The 22,241-nt window shown below is 41.0% G+C and overlaps 1 protein-coding gene across 8 annotated transcripts in view; it reads right to left on the bottom strand.

Annotated features, from left to right (window-relative positions):
* The window catches only part of ST7L (suppression of tumorigenicity 7 like), a 120,089-nt gene that overhangs the window by 45,013 nt on the left and 52,835 nt on the right, over positions 1 to 22,241 (bottom strand). For 4 of the 8 annotated variants that reach the window (XM_057310375.1, XM_057310371.1, XM_057310376.1 and 1 more), the window contains 2 exons: positions 16,927 to 17,066; positions 31 to 5,993 (listed from right to left, as the gene is read on the bottom strand). In XM_057310375.1, the coding sequence (XP_057166358.1) occupies positions 5,934 to 5,993; positions 16,927 to 17,066 (200 nt within the window). In that variant the 3' untranslated portion in view covers positions 31 to 5,933. Of the gene's footprint in view, positions 1 to 30; positions 5,994 to 10,540; positions 17,067 to 22,241 lie in introns of those variants that run through there. The other 4 variants (XM_057310372.1, XM_057310374.1, XM_026483749.4 and 1 more) reach the window with 2 other exon arrangements.

Raw genomic sequence — 22,241 nt, 5'->3', positions numbered from 1 at the left:
CTGAGACCTGTGTGGGAGAGTTTAGGGTGGTTTTTCTTTTGGTGAGGGGTTTGCTCCGGTTTCACATCCATTAACACAAAACATGAGCTAGTCAGGGCCCTTGTGGTCTGCGGTGAGGGGATTCCTGTGGAGAAATGGGACTGAGTGAGTCAGGCCAGGGGAATGTCTTCCTTGCAGAGTGGAGTCAACTGGATAACTGATGAGCCAATGGTGGGATTAGGGAGGGGGAAACGGCAGGGGAAGAGAAGAGCTTCTGACATCTTGAGCTGGGATTAGGGGGAGGAAAGCCTTGGGGTAGTGGGAAGGTAAGGGGGTCACAGTCAGTCTGAATTAAGAATAGAGCTGCAGGAATTTACATAAGGGTACTGTCTTTGGGCAGAGCCTCAGGTCCCAGTCAGCCCCCGCTCTCACAAGAATGCCCGGGTTACCGCATAAATGATGGCTAGGCCTTCCTGGAACTTCAACCCAAGTTCCCTCTGCCCGTGCTCTATCACCTGTTCCTTTTCAGTTCTTACCCCATGGAAGGAACTGAGCCTCTTCTGGCATCTCCTACTGCTCTGTGCTTCCCCTGGGTTCCAAGCTGTAGTTCGTACAGATCCCAGTTTTACAGTTTCCTATAAATGGTTAAGAGCAAGCTGCCCAGAGAGTGACAAGTATGAACACTGGGTGGACAGCGAGAGAAAGGGGCCCATGTGAGCCCCACTATAGAGGCTATGTGGTCCCAAGAAGGAATGATGGCCAAACAATTAATTTTGCCTCTTATTTCTTAGCTTGCCTCTGCATTCTGATTGGCTTTGGACAACTGGCATCCATTCTGCAAGAAACAAACTAATTTATTTGGAACAAGCAGCAAAAAGGAGAACTGCATTTGGTGTGGTCAGGGCTCCATTTAGCTCTCTGCCACCCACTCACTGCCTCTAACCCCCTCACCCACCCCTCCTCTGGTCAGTAGAGGTCTGTCCCTCTGGCAGCATTCCCTTCGCCCCCCCTCCTCTGTGTCAGTCCTCAATTTTTCTTTTAATATTTAGTAGAATGCACTGCAGAAAGTGCTATTTGGATACAAAGTTAACTTCAAAGACAGGATCCCTATCCTTTAAAGGTCTTAGACTCTTTTAGAGAAGGCACATGGCTGAAATACCTCAGCTGCACAGCCTGTGGCCAGTTTCCCTCACGTACGAGTAAGAATGCCAGCCGGAACCTAGTCCTGCACGTAAGAGCCAACTTCTGTGATTGCTAGCCTTGAATAATAGTGCTAACCCATACGCTTTCTTAGAATGATGCTGGAAAAATGAAATCTGGGACTTCAGATTATTTTAAAAAATTAAACATTGCCTGGCCCTGAACATCTGTTTGCAAAAAGTCTTGTAGGTCTGACTCATGACCACTTACAGCCTCGCTTCTCTTCCTCCCTATTGCAGAGAGTAATTTCTTCTTTTTCTCACCTCCCTTAGCAAGAACACCAACCACTAAGTCTTTTGCCAAATTCTCGGACCCACTCAGGACATTGGTTTCTACATGGCTTAATATAAGAGAGATAATCAGGGTTTTTTCCCCCCTCAGCCTTTCTGAGGTTTCTAAACGCCCTCAGTGGTCATAGGGCAGAAGCCCAAGGGAGGACGCCAGGGAGAGTGTGTTTCTCATCCCTGGGAGGCCGTCAGCCTAACTCCTGCAGCCAAATTACAGCACCAGAGAATAATGTGATGCATTCCTGGGCAGGTCCGTGGGACCCTGGGCGCCTGGGCCTTGTGGGGAGAGGTGCCAGACACAGAGCTCTCCGTAAGCAATCCTGCAGAGCCGCCCCCTGGGTGCAGAAATGAAATACGGGAGAGCTTCACATTACACGGAGACCTGTAGCTCACACCTGGTTATTGATGGCCTTGGTGGAGGCCTCTGCCCCCACCCTCCACTTGGGAACTGCCTGCTACTACGGGGGTTGGGCACCTTTGAAGCAATGTTGGAAAACAAGAAAGAGATGCTTCCTTTCCACTCTTTGCTCCTCCTGGGAGCCTGAGCACAACAGTGAGGATCTGCACACACATGAGGTGTGCTTCTGTGGGCATACACATAGCTTCTCCCAGGCGGCAGCAGAGCTCTAGTTCGCCTCCCTCACCCCGACAATAAAACAAGCAACTGGATTTCAATCAAGTCCTGCAGAAGTCATACCAACATCAGGGATGCAGCCATCACTGAGGAACGTTAAAAAGTTCCATGATCAATACGCAAGCAGCTGTGCGGTTTGGGGCCTGGTATTCCCCTGGGAGGTGGCAGGGGTAGGATGCAGGAAGGGCATGCAGAGGAGAGATCAACGGGAGACGAGTGCCACCCAAGCAGAATGGCTAAGACCGTGGGGCTTCCCGTGGCTGCTTCACGCTGGAGATAAGAGCACTTTGTGCCCCGTGTGCTAAGGGTGATGGGGCAGCCTCCTAGGACTGCGTGAGGTAGAATCACCAAGCCTGCTACCCAAGACCTGTTGCTTTGAACTTTTATTCGGTTAGGGAACAGGGTAGCTTTGGGTTCCAGAGATAATCTCCACAAGAGAGAAGTCCTGGAGAGGTGCAAGCAGTGACTTTACTAGGGTAAATATGTCACAGCTGCTACACTGAACTGAGCTTTCCTCGAAGCTGTTAGTCTCCCTGGATGACTGGCAGGTTTCAGGCAATAGCCGGTGGAGGGTCAATAATATGCCTATCCCTGACCCCAAAGGTCAAAGGGACAGAAGAGAGGGAGAGTTTTTAAGCACATTTTTCCACTTCCCATTCATGGCTTAAATTATCCCTGAGCATCTTTGTGGCTCTTCCTCACTTAAGACATTTTAGTCATCCTGGAGTTGAGAAAGCAAGGGAAGCCTTCTCCCCCTAACCCCTAACTCTGAACTACTGTTTGCTCACTTCCATTCTGCCTATGAGGCTATAGACGGAGCACCTACACATAGAAGTTCTCTTTCTTTGACCAAAAGGAGCTGAAATCTGGTGACCTGACTTCACCATCACCAGCCCCTATAAGCAGGCCTGACCAAACAGAAAGTCTAAACTGAGTGAAGAAAAAGGGAAGACCAGGTATTCCACAGCTGTCCTATTGACAACTTCTTGGGGTTCCCGGAGAATAACTGTGATGTTCCTAAGAAGCATTTTCAGGTAGATACATGTACATAATTTTCACACTGACCCTGTGAGGCAGGAGACAGTCTCACTGCACAGGTGCTGTTCAGAAAGGCTCAGTGATTTGTCCAAGGTCATGTGACACTGAGTGGCGCAGACAGAACTCAAATCCTGGGCTTCTCATTTCAAACCCTGTGTGCTCTCCTCAATGACTGAGAATACCTTGGGCTGGAAGGGCCAGAGGCCCAGCCCCTTCAGAACAGAAATCGATATAAAATATTCTAGGAGAGTATAGGTGAGCAGAACTTACAAAAGGAACAGCCTAGGCCTTCCTTCACCACATCATCAATCCCGTCTTTTCCGCCACTATATCCACCTCCACAGAGCGATCACTGCACTAAGTAGTCTGCGTTTAACCAACTCTGGCTCCTAGCACTTTCGACTCCTTTTTTTTCTTCTTCAGATTAACACTTAAACATTTGTTTTAATTTTATCTAGTTCTTTTAATGTGATGCTAAGCGCGCAGAGTACAAGGAGTCCCGAGAGCCGTGAGAGGAAACTGTGAAGGCTTTGGGCTTCTCAAGTATGTATTAGAATTTCCTTTGAGATTGCACTCTTTTTTAAAAATGCTGTCAAGTCCTGGGCTAGGAAAGTAAGAAGAAGGAATGAGAGTGCTAAAAACCCATCCTATCCCAGGCCGGATGCCTACTCAAGGCCTGGTAAAAGACCTCTAGCTGCGACAAGTAATTTATCTACACCAAGGCAAGGAGAATCCACCCTGCAGAGAAACCCCTACAAGATGACGCAGACAACAGATTTTTACTTGATCAAAAACTTTTGCTGCTCTCAACCCCTCCTCCCACCCTCATTCAAAATCTGGACTTCTGTTTAGGTCCAAGACGTGAGACAAAGCAGCTCCAAGAGAGGATGTGTGCATGGGGAATCCTTCCTGTTCAACCCTGGAATGCATTCCTTCAGAAAAAGTGTAAGCCCGCACATACCCTACCTATCCCACTCCTGCACCCCAACTGTGAAGGCAGAAGGGAAAACTGCAGGAACACAATGTTCATCCATCATAGACCCGGGCCCCCACTTGAGCTAGGGGAAGGACACCTCACGAAAACAGTCTACCTATAGTCAGGATCTGTCCCAGAGCAAACCTTACTTTTTGGTCCATCGATCTTGGCTCTCACTGCTCTCCCTGCTCTCCACCCCCACTGCCTCCGCATGTGGGCTCAGAAGTCATCATCTAAAGAATTCCACTGCTCACCTCCTGCATAGCAGCACAGCCCCATGAGGCCGCACACCAGATGGAGGGGATAAAAGTACGAGGTCATGGCTTCTAGCGAGAGGCTTTTTCTTAAACTAACCCTGACTCCTGGAAAAGAGGCAGAGCAGGAGAGTGTCGGATGAGCTGCTGACGACAGCAGCTTCATGGGTCTTGTGTAAAAAGGAAGGAAAAAGCCTTCATTAAAAATTTCTCTGCTCCTGTCTCCAGACCTATTTCTGATCCCACATCTACTTCTTGAAGGTGTCTGAGTAGAAGGCAGAGACTGCCAAGCCGAAGGGTTAAATCCTTCCCATTTGTTGGGACCTATTCAGCAGGCTGCCACACACATGCTGAGGTGGAGGCCAAGCCCTGAACACGTGCCCTGTTCCTCCAGGCAGTTAGCTATGATGTAAAGGGAAAAGGTGTGGAAGGCGGACTAGAGCTCTGGGGAAATTGAGAAGGCCGCTGGTAGGCCTCCAAAATGTTTGTGTGTAATAGACAAAGACAAAGGATACAGGAAAAATCATCATTCCTCGGATCATTTTCCTTTTGGGTGACAAGGTACACAGGCAACAATCACAAAGAAAAACTGGTCGAGGAATGGACTGAGAAACAGAAGTCTCGGAATACAGCAATCGGGTGGAGGCGATGAATCAGCCTTTCTACAGGGGTAACTTCTGAGTTGGGAGTTTTATAAGATAAGGGTTGGAGTGGTGGAGGGGAGTCAGAGAAGGCGTTCTACAGCGAAGGAACTGGTATGTGCTGAAACGTAGAAGCAAGAATGTGCAAGCAATATATAAGGAATTTCAAGGCGGTACATATTATATACACTGGGGACGACGGAGAAATGAGAACGCTGAGATAAGGGCTGAACTAATGTGAGCTGGCTGCAGGCGCCTCGACTGTCACATGGTGCGGAGCCCCTGCAGGGCCATGCAGCATCTTGATCTATGTCCGTCAACGCAGGGGCACGGATGGGAAAGCACAGGGATGAGTTCTTTACTACATATACACGGCCGAAAAGAGAGCTACAGCACCAGTAACAAATGTTAAGTGTTAACTACAACTCACTAGCATTTGAGGTTCTAGACTAAATAAGAGATATGAAATATTCTATCCAGAATTGTGATGCATTAATGGAGGCTTACGGGCCCAGACGCTGGCATAAATCAAGCCAAACTCTTAAGAAATTACAATGTAAAAAAGGAAGATTTTAAAATTAAAAAGTTGTGGTTCTTTCCCTCACTCCCCACCTTAGAATTTGACAGGCCTCGATGTCCCGATTGATATACGGGACTTTTGTGGCAAACAGATTCATCATATCTGAGGCCACAGTGAATGGGAGGAGAGTGATGAAAGAGCTTTAGGGACCGCAAAACCAGTTCACTGATAAGGGAGAAGATAGGTCTTGTGCACTATAAGCTGCTAGATAGAGCGGCTGCCAAAAACAAGAGACAAATTCCGATTTCCTAACTTCCGGTCAGGTCTCTGGCTTCTTGCATCCATAAAGGTAAAAACAGAGCTACTTACCAGGCTCCTGTCCTACTTCCCTTACTGAGCTTTCTTCATTTCTGAGAACAAAAATCACAAGGACAACCCGTTCTTCCACACTTGTTCTTGTGCTCCTTTCAGAAACAGAATAAGGTGACCCTTGTACAACACAGGTCTGAATGCAGATCTACACAATTTTTTTTATAAACACAGTCCTGATGACTTTCTTAATAACATTTTCTTAATTAAAAGAATACAGTATATAATACATATACAATATATGTGCTAACTGTTTATGTTGACGAGGGCTCCAGTCAACATTAAGTTTTTGGGAAGTCAAAAGTCATAAGTGGCTTTTCGACTATACAGGAGGTCAGTGCCCGTAACTCCTGTGTCATTCAAGCGTCAGCTATATTAGAATACACACACACACACACACACACACACACACACACACACCTGAAGCCAAAAGGTGAGCAGTATCCTAAGTGTTTGCTTGACTTATGGCACAATTTGGTGCCGGGAGGCAGCCATTTACACAGTGACAGCATTTGTTGGTATCATCTTAGTTTTGTCCTCCTTCCTTAGGCAGTTTATAAAAGGTGATTTCTGAAACCTCTCACAATAGAAAAGCTCAACAGTTCAACTGTGACACCACTATGAATTCATTAAGAAGCATGTTTCAGGTTGCACTATAATTTCCCTATGTAACATAAACCCATGGAATCTGACATAAGCTGATTGCTCATGCTGGTTATTTTATTTACATTTCTGAATGGAAGGGATTTTGATACTCATAAAATATCTAACTGACTTATTATTTTTCATCCGTTCTCCCAGAGCAGCTAGTATAAAATAGACATCGAGACAGAAGTCTCAACTTGTATGACTGGTTAAGCAACCAAGGAAAAGTTATTGCTCAAAAGCAATTAAAAAAAATAATTTAATATGGAACTTGAAGCCAAACAAGAGATATGGTTACTCTCAATGCCACTTGAAAGATAAAAGCTAAAAAAAAAAAGTTAAGTAACTGTTCATTATCTTTGTCCAAGTCCTATGGGAGTAGGTGCTAGTCAGGAACTCAGGGGGCTTAAAGTTGACTTTTTTTTTTCATTTTTAAATTATTATTTATTGATTTATTTGCCAGAGAGAGAGAGAGCGAGACAGTGTGAGAGGACAAGCAGGGGGAGCTGCAGGCAGAGGGAGAAGTAGGCTCTCCACTAAGCAAGGAGCCCAATGCGGGGCTCAATCCCAGGACCATGTCCTGAGCCGAAGGCAGACACTTAACTGACTGAGCCACCCAGGCATCCCTGGAGTTTACTGTTGACTTAACTCTTTCTCTAGAGACCTAATATTGGCAGACATGGTCTAGTCCAAATGGGAACACATTTAGGTGAATGGGTGAGAGTGGGCTCCTTACAACCCAGAAATATGAACGTGCCTCCTTACCAGCATGTTACAAATCAGACTTCTGAGGTGGAAGATGCGTCATGCATCTAACTCACTATTGGAGATACGTATTCTGTTAACTTACCCAAAGAATAATAATTTCTATTTATACCAGCAGATATAGCAAGCTCAGATGGATTGCTAGACAACTAACAATCACCAGTAAGTTCCAAAGCCTCATCTGCAGTCTTCTGCCTCCAAGTCATTGTTCGAATTGTCCCACTTCCTTTCTTCTGATGCCACACCAAGTTAAATCAGTATACTCTTTGACCCCCTAGTACAACCTTGGGCCTACTCTTCTACTCCATATACTTCTATCATTTAACCATATTTATTGATGACATGCCTAATTAGTATAAGCTCCCCAAGGATAGGTCCTGTGCCTATTTTGAAATATGTATTCCAAGGTCATATCCCCAACGATCCAGTTAGCACATATACTTGATTAAGCCAATAAAGATTGGAAATACTTAGAAAATCTTGGTGGTTCCCCCTATAAAAAGGTAGAATCGTTCAGGATGCAGAATTGATCAGCAAAATTCAGCTTGGGAAAGAAAAGGAACCCATTTCAGTGCCTACCCCCATATCCTTTTATTATTTTTTAAAAATCAACATATGTGCCAAGTTTCAGAATCAGTGAGTGCAGGATGCAGCTTTAACATTAACAGTAGGCTCTGGGAAATTCTGAGTGGCTCCTTCCCATCTTTCTCACATGACCAGAGATCCATGTAATTTTAGTCCTAACTCTTGCTATCCCATTCTGCTTCACAATGACATCACACTGTTTCATTTTCCAAACCAGAATGGCCCTTACCTCTTATCAATCTGTCATTATTAGGGATGAGAGGATACAAAAAGAGGACGATGAAAATGCAGGAGTGTGAGAGGCTTTTGTCTTATGGCAGCTACTATGTGACTCTGAGGAAAGACATTTCTTATTTAAATTTTGAATTGTGGAATGCTTCACTTTTTGATAAAGTTTAAACAATTCAGATAAACATAATGAATACCACTGTTTATAAAAACATGCACTTGGCTAGGTGTTAAGATGAAAGTCCTACATGTCTCATGTTTGAAAGAGAATAGAGGCTCCTCTCTCTAACTTCCCGGTGTGACTGAAAGGGCTCCTAACTAAACAGAGTCTTCTAAAAGGAAAGTCCTCTCTGAGTCTAAAATGGCTTTTTGGGTCATTACATCTTATGTGAGGCACGTGAAAATAACTCCTCAGTCACTTCCAGTCAAATGAATAAACATGCAAGGGGGAGCTAATCTGCTGCTGTGGCAGGAGCTTCTGTCTTAGACTAACACATCCCTGGCCTGTCTCAAACCCCCGCGGCGAGACAGTGAGTTGCCTGCGGACACACACTGTAGTTCATGCTCCATAAAGGTGCCCGACACATATCTGTTCATTGAATGGAGGAAGGAACAGATCCATCAGTAGTAACATCTTAATATCACGAATACGAATGTTGAAAATGTGGAGTACATTACAGAATAATCATTACCATGCTGTGGCACGCTATGGAACAGGAGTTCACATCGTTTTAAATGTGGAGGCTCTTTAAAAACAACACTTTGAAAACAAACTGAGATAAGCCCCACTGGAGTCCTTCCAGTCAATCAGCCAATAACAAAAGAAGAAATCTTTTCAGGGTGTCCAGGCCTCTGGACTGCATGTTCTTTAGTGCAGCTGTTGTTGCTGTTGTTGTTTACGGCAGTCTGAACAATAGCTAAAATACACCAAGAGCAAATTAATAACAAAAGTCTACACAGCCAGGGCTTAGTTGAATTAGAATCCCCGGGCTCCCAATAAGGGCTAAATCCAAAGGGATCAGAGTCAAGTAAGTAAAAAATCCAGCTGAATTTTATCAGAGAGCAAAGTTTCAACTCTGAGTACCCCAGCAACCAAGGATGAATTATGCATAAGATTAGTAAAGTGCCTTCATCCACACCCCAGCCAGAGAACATTCTTCTATCTCACTGTGACTGCAGGAAACACAGCAATGTATTTGCCTGCCAAGAACAGTTGTAGCTATACTCTAGATAGGAGTCTAACAAACACTAAGGGATTAAAATTTAATTGTAAAGCTCCTGCTACCTGGGAGTCAAAGCTTGAACTCTGGCTTCACAAAGAAAATGGGACTCTGGCATCTTGAATAGATGAAAACAAGAGCTGGCACGTTCCTAACAAAGGGTGTGAGAATATGCTCCCTTCTGAATTCTTCCTTAATATGCTTCTCTCTGTGTTATGCTACTGGTAATTTACAAGTGCTCAATAAGAATAGAGCCCTTTCTGACACTTGGAAGAATACATATACATTTCATTTTCAGAATGCTTGAAATTATAGGATGAGATGAGAGGGTGATTATGTGGTCTGAATTCTCTGAGTATCAGTTCTCTCAATTTTGTCGACAGCATCTGAAGCCCAAGTAATTTCTTTTCTTGAAGCTGGCTGTTAGAGATGGATGTAAGGCAATCTTTTTTTTTTTTTTTTAAAGATTTTATTTATTTATTTGACAGAGAGAGAGACAGCCAGCGAGAGAGGGAACACAAGCAGGGGGAGTGGGAGAGGAAGAAGCAGGCTCCCAGCGGAAGAGCCTGATGTGGGGCTCGATCCCAGAACGCTGGGATCACGCCCTGAGCCAAAGGCAGACGCTTAACCGCTGCGCCACCCAGGTGCCCCGGATGTAAGGCAATCTTAATGTCATTACAGAAATAAGATAATTTTATTTTTTTCTCAAATTCAGAAAGAATACTATTTTTTTAAAAGATTTTATTTATTTATTTGACAGAGAGAGAGACAGCCAGAGAGAGAGGGAACACAAGCAGGGGGAATGGGAGAGGAAGCAGGCTCCCAGTGGAGCAGGGAGCCCGATGCGGGGCTCAATTCCAGGACTCTGGGATCAGGCCCTGAGCTGAAGGCAGACGCTTAACGACTGAGTCACCCAGGTGCCCCTCAGAAAGAATACAATTAATAGCCAATCTTGTATCAAGGCCTCATCAGCATTAAGAAACACACCTAAGTTTCCTACCTACTCATACAACTACTAGAAGTACATCTCTACCTAAAATTCTCATGCTAGCCAGAAAATATGCACATGTTATATTTTAGACCAAAAGCTTATTCTGTTCAGTTAAACTTCCCCAGATAATCCTTCACAGACTTACCCTCTGATTTTGAAAGAAGAATGATACTGAAACATAGGGTATACATTTGTACTTTACATTAAATTTTCTTTTTTTTTACCATTTCAGAGAGTCGATCAAATTCCCTCTGAATCATTACAAACCAGTGCCTACTGTTTCTTTAGTATTACTGTACATTTCAGAGAGTTAGATAGGCTAACCGTTGTCTGAGTATGTGATGGAAATGACCAAACAGTGTTCTTCGTTCTTAAGTGGCTTACTAGCAAGAAAAGGAATGAAATTAAAGTGAACCAATTTGAAAGACAAAAAAGCAAATGGGCATTCTTTACTTTAAAACATCAGAGTTCATCAAATAGGCTTATGTTGTGATGAGTGGAGAGCTCTCCAGGCAGTTTGTCTACTGAGGTTTTGTTTTTGCAATAAGCATTTCTGCAACCTAAGTGTCCTTTCTATTTTCTCAAAATCCATATCGGCCTTTTCATCTAAAACTCTTCTCTAAATTCATCTCCTGCAGGAAGACTTCTGCAGCAAAACCACTTTACTATCACCACTCCATCATTCCATATCCCTTCAGCATTACTATATTTTGTTTGAAATGTATTCTTTTGTACTTGTTTTGGCCTAAGTTGTGAACTGACATATTATTGAAACCAAGCATATATATCATGACTAAAGGGCTATCTATTGTGTGATTTCAAGCAAATCACTTAACTTGAATGACTCAAACTTCCCCATCTAAAACATTGGAAAACCACAATCTGTCTTCCAATGGCTCGGGTAGGAATAAATGAGAGTCTAAGTATACACTCTTAAGAACAAAGATAATAACAAACTGAAATCTAAATTACTCCTGGTTTAGAATCGTAATATATTAAGTAGTCATACAAATTTAGTTCTCTTGAGCATTAGAAATTTGATTGGTGGGAGAAGGAGCAAAGTTCGACTCAAGAAAGAAGCCAATAAAAACTATTCCTCAAGATTATACTTTTATTCTGTATCCCATTATTCTCTCCATTCAGAGGATTTGCTGGGTCTGCAAAAAACAGAGATGTTTTCTAAAAGAAAAATCAGTAGGTTTCCTAATGTGAATTCTAGTGTCACTCGTGTGATGGGTTTAGAGTAAGCAACCGACATCAATTTCTAAGCACCATTCTTCTGAAAACTGCTATGCAATCCATTTGCCCCAAGTGTTAATGATTAAGCAATCAATATATCAGTAGCAGTTAGTGACAGGATGTCCTAAACTTTGGCACTGAGACGTCTGCTTTGAGGGGGAAAGGATGATTAAATATACTGCCAAATAAATTCAGGGAAGGAAAGCTTTTGTGAACTTCTTACTTGACAGGCACATGTTAATAGGGAAAGAGGGTGCTTTCCACAAACTTTGAAATTGAAGGAAATCCCAGGGGAAGGGGTATAAACATGTGTTAAAAAGTACACTGTCTTAACTTTTATTCTTTTTTCCCCCTCTTTGAAAGAAGAGTTTAGTACTCAGGAAATATGGATAGAGAAGAACAACAGCGATATCACGAACTTCTCAGTCTGGTTCTTTTTGAAGGAGAACAATGAGAATGAAGCATGAGAAATGCTCTTAATGGAAATATCCCAATTAATTAAGAAAATCATAACTGGACTATGCTAGACTGACCAAATAAAGATGAATTCAGTGGCACTAACAAGGGAACAAAAATGTAAACATTTAAAATTTTTTGACCTGTCACACAATGGGCTCCTTTTATTATCAGTATAATCTCGGGGAAATACCTCAGATATATTGCTGTGGAAATAGCATGGTTACAGAACAATATTTTATGGGAATATAAGCTTGGTTACAATTCAAAATGTTTTAAAAACTATGCCAGTTCTTAGGAACTAAGGAAGTCTCACAGCTTTGAAAAGTAATCCATTTTCAAACAAAGGAAGAAACTTGCTTTACTTCTTGGTTGAATTGCTGAACGTGGCCCCATTTATTTAATAAAGAGCAATACAACTATCATCGGTTTTTAGCATGAATGAAATAGGATGGAGAATATAAAAAAATCACTTTCGCCTATGAACAGGTTTCATGTCACTGGTTATGACAATGGAAAATTAGGAACCTTCAGAAATAATATATTTTTTCTACTGGTATATATCAATATAAAGCTATAATTACCTATCAACTCCCCTAGGGATGAAGACAATCTTTGCCCTGAAAAAAACTGATGAGAATAGTGTACAAACCTCAAAAGTTTTGATCACTATTCAGTAAAACACACTTGGCATTTATTTCTGCTTATTATTTTTTAAAATGTAATTTGGGGAGAAAAATGTTAATTATTTTTGGGAAGGGGCTGAAGAATTCCCAGTGGGACATTCTGTAGAAAGGTCTTTTGTTAGTATAACATCTGACCTTCTATATCTTTGGAAATCATACAACTTGGCTAATGTAGTCCTTAAAGAATTAATCAAGCAGATTGTTAGGCCCTAGTTACAGTGGAGCCAGCCAATTATGAGTTGCTCAGAAATTCATCACTGGCATGTCCAACCACATTTTCCCACATAAAGATTAGTAAAAATATGTGGAAACAGGGCCCATTCCCACCTCAGCACAGCTACAGTATGTGTTCAGTGAAACAGATTTCAACAAAGTTTTGCTTTAGTGAAACAAACAATTTATTTGGGAATCTTTCTGATTCCTGTCTTTAACCATTAACACCTTTTTCTGCCAGGCTGCAAAGGCTATCTATCCTATTTCATTAAAACCAACTAGGGATTTTTATATACAAACACACTTCTGAATTCGAAGTACTAAAGTCACGTGCCATAAGCCTGAATTCATGAGTAAGTCAGTGAAACGCCCAAAGACCATCTGTAGTCTTCACTGCTGTGATAAGGCCCTCCCAAGGCTTACTAAGAAGAAAGCTTTTCTCACAGGAGAGAAATGAAAGGGGCCAGGCTAGATGAAGATTGGTTCTCTAAGGAGAGGGCAGTGCTGCTCTTAAAAAAAGAAGCTCCTTTCAGATAAGCAGAATCAGATTCCAGTTCATTTGGTTTGCTGGCTACCCTTACTTTGAACTCTCATATTTAACCCAGCAGGCTTCAAAGCAGGTGAGAAAATGACCTACCACTTAAAAGCAATTTTTCCTTTTTCAGGAATTCTGGCCTTGGAGAATATCAGCTCTGATATCAGCACATTCCACATCTCCAGGGATTTATGCAATTTTTTTTTTTTTTTATTGCTCTACGTCGAATGTCAGACTTGGTTTTCATCTCAGCCAGGAGAAAAATCAAGAAAGAAAGTCCTAACTTGCTGAAACTAAAGTCTTATTCCACACAGCTCTGTATCATGCAAAAGATGGGGCACTAAGACCACTAACCATTCTAGTTCCTACCCTTTCATTTATCTCAATCTCAGGTACAGTGAGGATTATGAAAAGTCATTAATCTCTAGTGCCTTGCTTCACAAAGAAGCAATTTTTGTAACAAACGGATTTTAACAGATTCAAATTAAATTTACTCTAGCATATGAACTAATACAAAAATATATTGGATGAGGAAGAGAACGTGATAACAATGGAAAAAATTCAGGAAATGTTCTTAAATTGCTTTACCTTACTAAATAGATTGATTTGCACTGCATTAGGCTATCGCATCTCTGACCTCCGTGAAAAGCCTAACATAGGCAGTTTGCAATGCACCGATACTTGATGTTCTACCAGGCAGTTTGCCAGCGCCTAGAATCTGAAACACTTCTCCACTTTTGGTGGTACAAATACACATAATGTACCAGTAGTATTGTTTAAATGACACCTAGCCACCATTTATACTGCAGTTTCTATGGGAAAATACATTTTGAGTTTACTATCAGGACACAGCTCCTCCCAACATGACGGGGTTAGGATTTCTCATCACAGCTGCACTTTGGTGATAATGATGACAATGACGGGTGGTGACAAGAGTAACACTTCCCTAGTTTCTACTGTGGACAGACACGGTTCTAAACACCTGTCATATTTTAAACTCATTTGACCCTCACAAAGGCCTATAAGGTAGTACTATTCTCCTTTTACAATGAGGGGGAGAAATGGTTAAGTAACTTACCTGAGGTTGCACAGCCAGGAAGTGTCAGGGCTGGAACTCAAAGAAAAGTAGTCTGACTCCAGAGCCTATGCTCACTGCCACTCTGGAACGCTGCCCCTTCCCCACCTGGAAGAGGTGGCACTATCCAGCCCATCTAAATTCCTCCTATTGCGGGAGCCGAGAGCAGGGCTTCTCAAGTTTTAAACATGCATATACGATCACCCGGGGGTCTTGTTAAAATGCAGATTCAGGAAGTTTGGAGTGGCGCCTGAGGTCCTCTGCCTTTCTAACAAGCTCCTGGGTGATGGCGAAGCTCCTACTGCACAGACCATTAAGTAAGTAAGAGAAGAAATAGAATTTGAGCCGCTGGCTCCCTTGCTGGCTGGCTGGTAGGCATTTATACGTTATGTGTGTAAGCTGGAGATGGCCTGTATGTAATCAGTTTCCACAAATTCTTCAATGGAACCTCCCTCTGGTACTGCTGCATGCCAAATACTGGTCTGCAGGTACCTTGAGTAAATAGTTAGCTTTTAGGAACTAAAAATGTACATGTAAAGGCCACCGGATAAAATGTGGCTATAAAAGTTTGCTGTGAGGCACATTTTTAACTATATACCACCAACTATACAAATATCAAAGGACGGTAAATAAGTGCCTGTTTATTGTTCATTAACTAGAATCACAGTAAATTAGTAACTTTTGGTCTAAAAAAGAAGCTTCCACTTTAAAACGTATAATTATTCATTCTCAGACTCTGCTGGAGGAATGCTAAGGAGCTCGTGCTATGTACCCGTAACGGCTCTTCTGGGGCATTAGCCATGTCTCAGGTAAAGACAGACACTACGTACTAACACTGATGGACAAAGCAGACAGTGAATACACTCTGCATTAATCTGAGCCAGTATCTCATGGAGGTACACTATTAACAATTGCTACATATTGATTCCAGATTCTAAATCTCTCTCCTTACTCGATTTTACCTCCCTTCCGATGCCCTGAGAGAACCCCAAGGACCATCTCTCCTACTGCTTGCCTGTGATCTCAAATACACAGCTGCATATATTTTTCCAGTTGTTAAATGGACGGGATTCCCTTTCCAGTCAATTTTTTTCCATGCCAGAGTACACAGTAAGGTCATCTCAGTTTGAGATGCACTCACTCCCCAGTCAGCACCACTTCGAACAACAGTTACACGGTATGATCACTACACTTCCCTTTCACACTAAAAGGAAACGGTCAGTTTCCAACCCAAATACTATACTCCCTGAACAACAGGGGAAAGTCATTCTCCTTGAAGACTGACCCAGAATCAAGTGCAGTCTCAGACTGCTAGGCCTACAGCCAGTGGCAACTTAACACATTATACAGTTGACCTTCAGGGAAAAAGGGAAACCAGTGCTTTTACTCCTGGTGTCAGAAGAAAACCAACTAATCTTTAAGGCACAAAATAAACTGTTCTTAAGGCAGAAAAAGAAATTGTGAGGAAACAGGGAGTTAGAACGGAGACATACAGAAAAAAATATAGAAATGACATTGCTGAGTAAGGGCCGGTGTTTCTACGGTTCTCAATGCTTTTCGATTTGGGACTAAAATGAATTAGCATTTTCCTTTTGAGTCTGAACTATTGTTACCTGGTAAAAATGTGAAGATGTGTAAGAAAGACCCATTTTTTAAAGGCTTAGCAACTGAAAGGGACTTCTCTTTGGTAATTTTACTTTGAGCCGGTGACATTAATTACGAAGTTTGTGTAGAAGAGTAAATAATCATGGGATAGTCTCCCTAATATCAGTCCTCAAGTACCTTCTGGACCTGGCTCAGGAAATGGGGAAGTAGTTCAAATTAAAGGATAAAAATGAAAATAAAAGGTCTATCCATGGTTCTACACCCAATGTTGGGGAAAGTCAATTAAGAACATGCAGATACAACAGTGAGAAGCTTTGAGTAAAGAAGCACATTCTGTACCCAGGGCGAATGTTCCATCTGTCCCATCTTACCTACTCATTCTCCATCAGCAAACCTTACCAATAATGATTTCATTTAAATGGAAAAATCGAAATAGGCAATTGTTTCCGAAATAGGGAATTTTTTTAAAACGCTTAAAAGAAAGCATTTAAGAGTTGGGTTATTCCTCAGCTAGTAACAAGTGCTATGTTTACCACCAAAAGTGATCTATGAAGACCAACTTTATCATGCTATGCCATTGTATTCTTTAAACTTTTAAGCAACAAAAATATAGCTCAAATCACCAAAACCTTATGTTTGACATATTTATGGCAGCAACTTTACAAATCAATTCCTGTAATTTACTATAACAAACATCTGATCAACTGGTTTAGCACAAACAGATTAGAGATGGTTCCTTGTGTGCTTTACAAATACTCTACACAAGTCCTTGAGATCATACTTACAGCTTTAGCAAAAACACCCATGATTTCAGGAAACTCGTGTGTGAGAAGAGCTATCATTGCTGTAGAAGAACACAGTCCTGCTGTGAAATGGATGAAAAAAGGAAGCTCCTTCTTTGGGTAAACAGAAACATGATGAAAGCCTGCAAGGGAGAAAAGGTAGAGATGGATTTTATTTAAGAGTACAGTGTATTAAGGAGGGCATGTATTGCAATGAGCACTTTGGTGTTATATGCAAATAATGAATCATGCAACACTACATCAAAAAAAAAAGAATACAGTGTAAGCCAGTTTTAATATTTTCAAACAAAGTTTGCAACTAAAAAGGAAAACAGTTGTTTTAAAAAAGAACAAGGCATCTCTGGCTAAGCAAGGTACAAGAAAGTTCTCCATTATTTATTCCAGCATCGACAGCATATCTACAGAGCCATATGACTGTGCTGGGGACTGGGAATAGGATGGCATCGTGGGAAAGAACATTAATTGTAAAATCATGCTGAGGTGGTTTTGAAAGAGCTTTGTCATTTATTAGCTGTGTGATCTTGAATAAGTTGCTAAACCCTCTCATAGTTGCTACGGAGTTGTTATGATGAACACTCTAAGTCCTTAAATGTGAGTTCTTATAATTCTTGCTCTTCAGGAGCTCAGAGACAAGTATAGTGATTGAGAGACAGATGTGTGGCTGCGGATTTCCCAGAACCATAATTTAATCCAGTTATTAATAAATATTCTATGTGTGGCATTTCATAGAGCACTGTAAAAACTGAACTAGAACACGAAAGCCCTAGGATTCTAAACATAAATGAAGTCCCTCGTCTTATTTTATCACATTCACACATTAACTCAGGTATTATTTTTCTAATGACTGGATATTTCAACACTAATAGTATTCAAGTATTTATATCTTATTTGAAATTTGATTGAAAATACCTGAATACCAATGCTGAGATGAGTCTATTACCACGCTTGGCACACAGTAGGTGCTCAATAAATGTCTGTTAAACTGAGAGCTACTCTGGGACTTCATTAGTCCAGGAAGTTGACTGCTCAGGGCTGGACACAAACCCAGGAATTCCTGATGTAATATCCTGCATAAGTAAGGGATGACTAATTCAGTGCTGAATCAAGGTCAGCTATAAATTTCACTTTTTTCAACATAATGATTCACAGAGAAGATTACACCTAAGTTTCCTTTGGTAGCCATATTTTTTATGTCTTATACTATACTCAAAAGTATATGCCAAAAACTGAACTCATTAAAAATCCAGAAAATTTCCAGAGGCTTGAGTCACATTTAAAGTAAAAGCACACCAAATCTGAACTTTTAAAAAAAAAGTTAGAAACATTAGAAGCTGTGGACAACGTTGTACTTTCAGCACCCAAAAAACCAGCAGCCCCTTTTGCCCTGTCCCTCAACCATGAGAGGCCAACTTCTTCTAGCAAACCAAGAGAAATAAACCATGGTATTTGCAAAGACAGGGAACACTTATGCATACCAATGGTCACTAAAATTCCTATCGTGTGAGAGACAGCAACATTGATAAAATTAATTAAACTGTATAGCATTTCATGATTTACAAAGTGCTTTAATTTATATTAGTTTGATTTTTTAATAGTCTTCAGAGATAGATAGTATTATTTCCACTTTATAAGGTAGAAAACGATATAGCTTTACTAAGACAATTTCCTAAAATATGAGTTTTTTATATTACAGGAGAGACCTAATTTTTTCTTTTTGGATTGCTTTCTGTAGATTCGTTTGTCAGTCAATGTTTGGCTAATACATCAGTATAATGGATGACTAGTACAGAAACACTCCCTTGGAAGTAAAGTTCAAATTTCATCACTGGCTTGTAGAGAAAAATTTATCAGGAGGCATAAAAGACAACTAAATAGCTATGTGAACTAAGGGAATAGTTCAAGTCTGAACTTATGAGGTTCATAAGCAAATTCCAGAATGTTGTAAGTCATATCAAGGTTGAAGGAGAACTGAAAACAAAAAAACATTAAGTACTCCTGGGTATTAGAACTCCACATTATTAAAAATTTGTTCGTTCTACCACAGTCAGAGACAGACAAATGCTCTCAGAACAAACAATATAATCAAACACCACCACCAGCATATCCCTCCTCTCCTATCTCCTGGAATTTGCAAATGTGTAAGCACCCTAGAAATAATAAAGGCCTGCTAAAAAAGCAAACTCTCCATTCTTGTAGCCTGTGACTCTGGCAATACATGATAATAACCCTGATTTTATTCATATTACTATGTAAAATTGGCCTTATATAAGGCAATTTTTGTAATGATTTGGGGGGCATTCTATTAGGCTAAACATATTAACCTAATATAATACACTCTTGCATACTGATGTTCCATAATTAAAGACTGACTTCTTTGCCCTAAATATCCTTGTTTCTGGGGATGCCTGGGTGGCTCAGTCGCTTAAGTGGCTGCCTTCGCCTCAGGTCATGATCCCCAGGGTCCTGGGATCAAGTCCCACCCACATCAGACTCCCTGCTTAGCGGGGAGCCTGCTTCTCCCTCTGCCTGCCTCTCCCCCTGCTTGTGCTTGCTCTCTGTCTCTCTCTGTCTCTCTCTGACAAATAAGTAAATAAAATATTTAAAAAAAATAAATATCCTCGTTTCTGTTAAAATGGAAAAACAACAAGAACAACCACTACCAGCACCATCCTAGGAAAGAAAATAAAATTTCTTTCACTAATGACCTTCTAATTGCCAGAGTCAATGGATTCTTTGCAGTAATCACCTTCCTTGATATCAGATACTCCTCCTCACTTGGACATTTTTTCCTCCTTTTAGTTCCTAGCCTATCTAGTTCTGGTTCTTGTCCTGTCTCTCTGACCACTCCTTCATTGAATCTTCCCAACTCCTTATCAGCCACCCATTCCTTCAACATTTTTGTGCCCCCAGGGTTCCACTCTCAGTTTACTTCTCACTCTACGGTCTCCCTTAGTGATCTCATCCATGCCTAGAAAATGATGATTTCCAAGTTGGTTTGGTGTTGTAGAGAAATGTGGAGAGAAAGAGAGAGTGGAACCCCGGGGAACCCTGTTTACACAACCTGACCCTGTCCCTAGGCCACGGCTAACCGCACCAGGAATAAACACCTGGGTAAATTGGATGCTCTCTCCTAGAAGTTTTACAAGCCGGTTTGAGATCTTACTCATGCGGTACTATTTGCTTGAACTCAAGACGTGTAAACTAGAGCCATGTAAGGGCATCAAGTTTGGCTACATGAGTGTCCAAGAAGGGAAAGCCAAATGACAAAGATAGAAAAATGAAGCAGACACATTGAGAGAAGCAGATATGAGAGCTCATACAGAGGGGAGATGGTGTTGGGAAAGGAAAAAAAGAGAAGTGTGAACAGGAGAGACAGAAAAAGGCAGCCAGAGATAGAGACAGACAGATAACTGACTCCTGGAAATCTTGATAGCCTTCTAGTTTCTGGTTCTAGTCCCTTCTGAGGTCTGACTGTAATTGCTGCCTTTGGATTCTTTGAAATAATCCAGTCTTCTCCTAACAAATTCCCTTTAAGTTTAAAACAGCTACTACTTATACCCAAAGAATACCTACAATATTTACTATTTATATAATATACACTTAATTAATATGCATATATATCTTATAAATATATCTTAGGCCCATATATTATTTAGATATATAAAAATATTATGTATATATATATGCGCTAAATAGATTATATAATAAAATATTTAAGCATGCATACATACACATGTGTACATACACACATCATATACACACATGAGATCTGGTATACACATGCAACATACTCAGAGCCTGAATTTATTTACTTCCCCCACTCCTATTCCCAAACCTGCTCCTCCTGCTGTATGATGGATTTCCCATTCTTCAAAGTCAAACCAAGTCAGATTTGGGAATCATCCCTGACCTTAGAGAGACAGGCACTCCCCCTTCCAGCTTCCTTATAATCTATTCCATACATGCAGCACTTAACACATTGTTAATCAGTCTCTCTAGTAACTTGTGAGCAGTTCAGGAGTTTGGAGTAGAATAAGGAGGAAAAGGTACTAATCTTTACTTTTGTTGGGTACTAACAATGTATTTGGCCCATTTATGGCATTAAGGAGGGCACTTGATGTAATGAGCAGTGGGTGTTATACGCAACTGATGAATCACTAAACTCTACCTCTGAAACTAAAAAAGAAAAGAAAAGAAAAAGAATAAATTTGACTAATTAAAATATTTACTGAACACTAATTTTCATTGTGAACATTATAGAGATACACAGAGGGATGATAAAGAGAATCCTGGCCTTCCAAGTTTACAATCTAGAAGGGGAGGTTAAGAAGTACACAAAGTACTTCGAGAGTTCAAAGAAAAAACAGATAACTTATCTCAGAGGATGGAAGAATATAAAAGACCCTGGGAGAAAAATATCAGTATACTCAACTTCCATAATCTCTCCCAAATTTTCATCTATCTGTTTGGACTTTTCAGCTCACTACGTTTGTTGGTTGTAAAACTGCAACTTTCCTTCTTAGACTTGAGCTCTAATGGCCTCAGAACTGTAAAAACTGTGGCACAGGTTTATATCACAGAAGGAAACATGGTGCTGGTGTTTATAACCTTCAGCATGCTTCCTTATTGGTTAAATCATAAAAAGAAAAGTTATGCAGAACTTTACCAGTTCACAGAGAAGAAGAGTGAGTGGATAAGGCAGCTGAGACAAATAGTATAGACGATTCTTTTGAGAAGTTTGGCTTCCTGAAAGTGGGGACTCAATGGGACTCTCAAGAATCATAACCTTAGCAAATCATAATTCTCAGCAAACCAGAACCTTTACTTCTGGTTCTCCCCCTAAGTCCATGACTGCTCTTTTTAGAACTGGAAAGTGTAGTCCCGCCAATTGCATTCTTTGTGAAGACTGTTTTGGCTATTCTGAGTATTTTACCTTTCCATATAAATTTTGAGATCAGCATGTCAGTTTTTGCAAAATTCCTCCTGGGATTTTGGTAGGGATTGTACTGAATCTATAGATCAATGTGGAGAGAATTGCCATATAAGTAATATTGGGTTTTCTAATCAATAAACATAGAATGTCTCTCCATTTACTTAGATTTTCTTTAATTCCTCCCAGGATATTACGTAGTTTTTAGTAGACAAGCCACGCACATCTTTTGTTAAATTATTCCTAAATTGTTTGTTCTTTTTGATGCTACTGTGATTAGAAATGTTTTCTAAATTTCATTTTTGGCCTGATTATTCACTGCCAGTATATAAATATGCAACTGAGTTTTATATGTGGATATTATAAC

The sequence above is a fragment of the Ursus arctos genome, unplaced genomic scaffold (genome assembly GCF_023065955.2).
Source record: "Ursus arctos isolate Adak ecotype North America unplaced genomic scaffold, UrsArc2.0 scaffold_12, whole genome shotgun sequence".
Taxonomy (NCBI): Eukaryota; Metazoa; Chordata; class Mammalia; order Carnivora; family Ursidae; genus Ursus; species Ursus arctos.
This window is presented reverse-complemented; position numbering and strand designations above follow the sequence as displayed.